This window comes from Syngnathoides biaculeatus, chromosome 17, assembly GCF_019802595.1.
Source record: "Syngnathoides biaculeatus isolate LvHL_M chromosome 17, ASM1980259v1, whole genome shotgun sequence".
In the NCBI taxonomy this organism is placed as follows: Eukaryota; Metazoa; Chordata; class Actinopteri; order Syngnathiformes; family Syngnathidae; genus Syngnathoides; species Syngnathoides biaculeatus.
In genome coordinates this window covers 15004699-15010698 of record NC_084656.1, presented here as the reverse complement: position 1 = coordinate 15010698, position 6000 = coordinate 15004699, and the positions used below count along the sequence as shown (strand labels likewise).

General features: G+C 40.9%; 1 protein-coding gene across 2 annotated transcripts in view; it reads left to right on the top strand.

Moving 5' to 3' along the window:
* The window catches only part of LOC133491058 (uncharacterized), a 60110-nt gene continuing 54110 nt past the window's right edge, over positions 1-6000 (top strand). For both annotated transcript variants that reach the window (XM_061801936.1, XM_061801934.1), the window contains exons 1-4: positions 1-148; positions 603-687; positions 4930-5000; positions 5069-5163. In XM_061801936.1, the coding sequence (XP_061657920.1) occupies positions 78-148; positions 603-687; positions 4930-5000; positions 5069-5163 (322 nt within the window). In that variant the 5' untranslated portion in view covers positions 1-77. The remainder of the gene's footprint in view (positions 149-602; positions 688-4929; positions 5001-5068; positions 5164-6000) is intronic.

Sequence of the window (6000 nt, the reverse complement as noted above, 5' to 3'; positions counted from 1 at the left end):
TCCAATTATGGAGGAAACGTGAGCGACCATTTCCTCTGCTCATCTGTCACGTCACTTGGCACAGCCTGTAGACAAGGATGAGGGACGAGGGCTCGCGAGACAGACGACAGAAGCAACTGAACAGACGGACACAAACAAAAGCGGGCGGGTGTGGTGAAACATGGATATTTCGTTTGAATATGAAATGAATTAGCACAACATAGCTGAACAAACTTTGAACACAATGTGATTTTTGTTCATCGTTCATGCATAGTCTAGCCATGATTAATTCTTTAGGTTGCTAAATAATTCATTAAGATTGGAACAATTTTATCTGAAGCTAATGCTGGTAACACTATTAGCTGCTTACTTTTAGCGTTGAGGCGATAGTGCTTTAGTAGCCACTACAGTGTTTTTTGTTGTTGTTGTTATTGTTGTTGCTGATGGGCTGTTCCTCTCAAAATACTGCAATGTCATTTCCCCACTGTTGCTACCCATTCGCTCCACACTGTTGCTTTCACCCTACAATCTCAAAAACATGAGGAAAAACTTGCTTTGTTGCTTGAATAGTCTTTTTTTTTTTTTTTTTAAACCAAAGAGGGATTTTTGTTTTTAATGTGTAGACAAAAACCCACAACACAGTTTGACAGGACTGATGGTGAAAGGACTGCTAACATTGGATTCCTTCCAGCTCTGGCTGACTACAGTGTATGTATTAACAAAATATGCATTTATCTATACTTGTAATACAGGGATGTCAAACTCATTTTTGTCGCGGGCCACATTGTAGTTTCGGTTTCCCTCAGAGGGCCGTTATGACTTCGAAACCATAAACATCGTTTATCGCCTCATCATATTGATGCGTGAAATTTATGAATTACTTTTGGATTCAGAGAATAAGGGTAATAGGTTTTTCAACTATTGTTGATTCTTGGTAACATAAAGACGCTTGCAATACCTAAACATGAAGATTTATGATTTTGACAATTTGAAATTTTGGTACAGATTTGAACAAGAATCACGGAAGTTGACATACATGATTTGCCTTCGCAGGCCACATAAAATCATGTGGCGGGCTGGATCTGGCCCCGTGGCCTTGAATTTGATACCTGTGCTGTCATAAAACAATAAATTCCAAATCACAATTCTTTGACACCGTAATGAGTGCATTCTCAATCACGTTCATCAGGGAGAAATAAACTAAGCACACTTCACGTTCGGACGAAATCTAAAATAGTTCATGAACTTTTGTTCAATGAAGTCGTACAGGTACGACACTGCTGAACTTGTGGTTCCTGTGTGAACTTTTGCACTACTTGTGGGTCTCCGGCCCACCTGCAAGCAACGTGTTGGCTTCAGTAAGTAAATCAATAATTAGATTTTGGTAGTCTGGGGTGGGAGCATCTCCATTCATTGAGAGATTGATGGAGAATGAGCAAAACAGAAAAGAAGCAACATGGCGCATCCTGTCCTGCTTGCTTATTGGAAAGTGAGCTGACTGTGAATCGACAGGGAACTTGCAGGGGGGCTCTCAGATTGTACTCCTGTTGACCTTTTCTCATTTTTGTGAGAATAAATAACCAAGACAACCCATGGTGTTTACTATATTTATTGATCAGAAGAAACTCCCTTTGCACCCCCTCCTCCCATACGCACATCCAATACACACAGGGGGTGATGAAACGTAATCTGAACTGAAACTCCATAACTCCCATCATCAGTCGAAGAAAGAAAATGATGGAAAACATACAGGATGTGGCAAATTAAAATAAAACCGTATAAATTAATGATATTCACTTTGTTAAAAAAATATCCCTGGATAAAATCTTATCAAATGTTTGTAGATAGTGAATGTAGATTTATTAATATCAATAGACACAATGATTTAAAGATGTCCATCCGTTTTCTTTGCCGCTTATCCTCATGAGGGTTGTGAGGAGTGCTGGAGCCTATCTCAGCTGCACTCACAATCACACCCATGGGCAATTTAGAGTGTCCAATTAATGTTGCACGTTTTTGCAATGTGGGAGGAAACCGGCATGCCTGAAGGAAACCCACGCAGGCATGGGGGGAACATGCAAACTCCACACAGGCGGGTCCGGGATTGAACCTGGGACCTCAGAACTGTGAGGCCAACGCTTTTACCAGTTGAACCACCGTGCCGGCCGATTTAAAGCTGTAATGAAATCAATTATTTAGAAAATATTGACAGTCTCAACAGTCCATAGCCAGGCTGTTCCAAAAGAATAAAACCATATTTCACAAGTTCATATCTTCTCACCCACTGAACGGAGCAAACGCCACATTGAAGGGGAAAACTTGTAGTTTGGGTTTTCATGATACGTAGTCCTGGTACCTTTCTGACACACTTTTTACATATAATTTTTTAAAAAGCAAAAAAAAATAATAATAAAGTAAAACTTGCAAACTTTATCTTTATTGAGAGGGAACAAAGATAAAACTGTGCCACTTATTAGACTTTGGTCATAAGCCAATATACTTTTAGCTGCACGCGATATACAGTAGCATAGCTGAGTTGAAAATGATTATAATGTAATTGATGTATACTTTTAATCGTATTGCTCACATTGTACTCAGCACCCAGATTGTTTCCTACTGGATGTTGCAGTCAGCCTTATTTCTGGTTCTATGGTCATCATCACACCGGCCTTCACCAGTAACTCAGTGGTCCCATTAAAAAGAGAAGCCAAGCAAAAAAAAAACATGCGACTTTACACAACCCAAGAGACTTGTAAATGTTTCACTTTTCAGTGAGAGGAATTGTTTGTAGTGGAGGTGAGGCTGACATGTCTTCAGCAGCTGTTAATGTACAAAAACACAGCACATAGTATATTTACTTGCACTAACACGTTATCTCAAGTAGCAAGTGATAAATTCAGTCGTGGTCAGATCAAGATAAAGAAAGATTGAACGCCTTTGGACTTGAGGAATCTGCCTTTAAGTCTCTGGGGTGCAGCAAAGATCCAACAATAGTCTTTTAATTCTATTTGCTGAAGACCTGTTGAACAACACTTGTTAACCTGAGCCACTCGCCCGCTGTTAGTGGATGTTATCTCTCGGCGTACGCCATCCTTTTTTTTTTTTTTTTTTTGCTTTTATTGTCTCGTAGAATGTGATTTATCGTAGCACCAAAGGACTGGATGAAACACAATTTCACGAGGACAATCTCATTACACTTTTTAATTCCCAAATGTAAATTTAGTTTGGCTCTCTGTGGAGGTGTTCCGTGAAAGGCTTTGATCTCTTAGTCACAAAGGGAGGACGTCACTGCTGTGTTTACTGCTGAGATTTATTGGAACCGATGGCATTTTTTTTTTTAATGGCACTTGTTCCTTGCAAGTTGTGCTGTTTTTCTTTGATTCAAGATTTCATAATCCAGGTAGTTCTGTTTTTTTTTTAAGTCTATTTACTATGATTTCATTTTCAAATCATGCTCAATCTCAAATAATTTTTGTTGCTTCTACAACATGATCCAGAGCAAGATCCCAAGTTAAACACCAAATTTGTAGGAAATGTCAGCAAGTCTTGTCAGACTTCAACTCAGTGCCAATGCAAGCATTCGGCACAGTTATAATAACAAGAACAAGGCTTTGCATTGTAGTTATAAGATCATCACTTCAGTTATTTCTACTACACATCTTCTTTCTTGCATTTTCCATCAATCTGTATTAGTTGCATGACATGATATACTGTAAGAAATATGCCAAGATATGGGCAGGCGCCCAGAGAGGCGGCAGGATTTTCTAGGTAGTGGTCCCACCTCAACCTCCAATGATTGGCCTGGGCTGGGGTTGTGCAATTTCCGTGTGTCACAAGGGGCGTTTATTTTTTTGGGCAAGTTTTTCTTCAGGCAGCACCTCGATCCTCTCGCTCTCACTGTGCTTGGTGCTGTCCTCACCATGTAACGTTTTCACAACTCGGCCAAAGAAGGAAACATCAACATTCTGGGCCAGCACTGCAGAGGGTTCTGCATGGGAGGAATTTGATCTGTTTTTCAGCACACCAGCAACCCTGATGAGGGTGTGCGGTATATAGGAAATGGGTGAATGGATGCACAAAATCACTGTCCTCTTCATGTGCATTGGATTAATTTCCTCCTTACACTTCAACAGAGTGAGCCGAAAGGTTCAAAATCCCGCTTGAGCCTGGCTTTTTACTCTTTACTGATTCCCCCTCACTCACCGAAGCTAGAAACCCTGCTGGTAGTCAAGCATGGTGGAGGATCCATTATACTGTGGGGCTGCCTTGCTGCAGCTTGAAATGGAGGCCTCGCCTGTATAGTGCATGTACAGATATGATGAAATCAGAAAATTATCAAGAGATATTGGAGCCAAGTGTCTTGGTTTGAGGTGAAGATCATGGGTCCTCCACCAAGATGAAGATCCAAATGCAATGGCCTGCAATGTGTCCTAATCTCAATCCATATGGACATTTTTGTGGGGGTCTGAAATCTGTTTTTGAGAAACAAATGTTTCAAATGTTCAGTGCTTGAACATATCGCAAAGGAAGAGTGGGAGAAAATGCCACCGAAGAAGTGCAAAAAGCTTATAGATTGAAACAAGAAACATTTGGAAGCTGTCATCATCGCCAAAGTGTGTGCAACCAAATATTAAGGAGAGGTGCCAATATTGCTGCACATGCTGTTTTCTGTGTTCTGTTTTGTTTTTCTTTGTAAGTTGAAATTAGTTTACCATTTTCTTAATTAAATCACTTTGGACCTCCAATTAAAACATCCTGATGATATATGTTTGGTACATTTCCAATTATCTCTGATGATATACATGTTATCCAAAGAATTAAGTTGTGGCACGACTTTTTAGAGAATACAGAAGGCTGGGATTTTTAATTTTTTTTTTTTTTTGGGGGGGGGGTTGATTTTGTTAACCACTTTCAAGGTCATATGTAATGAGTTCCTGATTTCATCTCCAGCAAGCTATCTGCTCTCACTACATGAGGACAAACCAGAACCTGCCAACAGCCGGGATCAAGCCACTCAGCCAGTGAGGTGATTGCTCAGCTGACAGACAGCCAGTTAACAGCCACCTGGCCTGACAGCAGCTGCGCTCAGGTTGAGGACCAGTTGGATACGACCTGGCAGCCAGAAGTCTGCCAGACAGGAAGCCAGTGGGGAGCCAGTAATGCCACGGAATGACCTGACAGAAGGTGAGGTAAAGAATGCTCGGTAACAACTGTGGCCAGGTGCTTTATGTCACAGGGTGAGCTGTCTAGGCTGAGATATTAATATGAGTGACCTTTTATTGGGATCCTCATTTTCTATCATGATATGCATCTTAATTCTAACAGTAATTGTTCAGTATTGTTTCGCGCATTTGTGTTTACTGGAGAAAGACTCTGCATTGAGTTGATGATAAAATTGCGCAGGAGTTTAAATGTTTGGGACAAACTGGGATGGTAAGTGAGACTAGTTGTATGGTTTGGAGGCAGGACCAATGACCACTAGGAAGGAGAGAGACTTGAAGGTGGCAGAGTTGAAAATGCTGCCATTTTCTTTTGGAGTGACGAGGTTGGACAGAATGGAGAACGAGAGCTCATCAGAAGGACAGCTCAGACTGTGAGTGAGGCCAGATTGAGTTGGTTTGATACGTTCAGACGAGGAACAGAGGACATATCGGTCAAAGGATGCTGGAAATGGAACCGCCTGGTAGGAGGCAAAGAGGAAAGCCAAAGAGGAGATCTATGGTTGTGATTAGAGAAGACTTGCGGATAGCTGGAGTTAAAGTACAAGATGCACAGACAGCGAGAGATGAAAGAGATGAAAGAGGATGGTTAGCTCTGAATTGAGTTAATACGAAAGGGATAGATGATGATTGTGTGAGAGAGAACAAGAACAGCCGGCCCCTCAATCATTAGCAGAAGTTCATAAATGCAAATAAGCAAATAACATGCCGCTCAGACAAAAACGCATACAATGAGAATCGAAGGAGATTCTCATTCTCTGAATTTTTTTCATTTATTGGTTGATTGATTCATTGAGCAGAC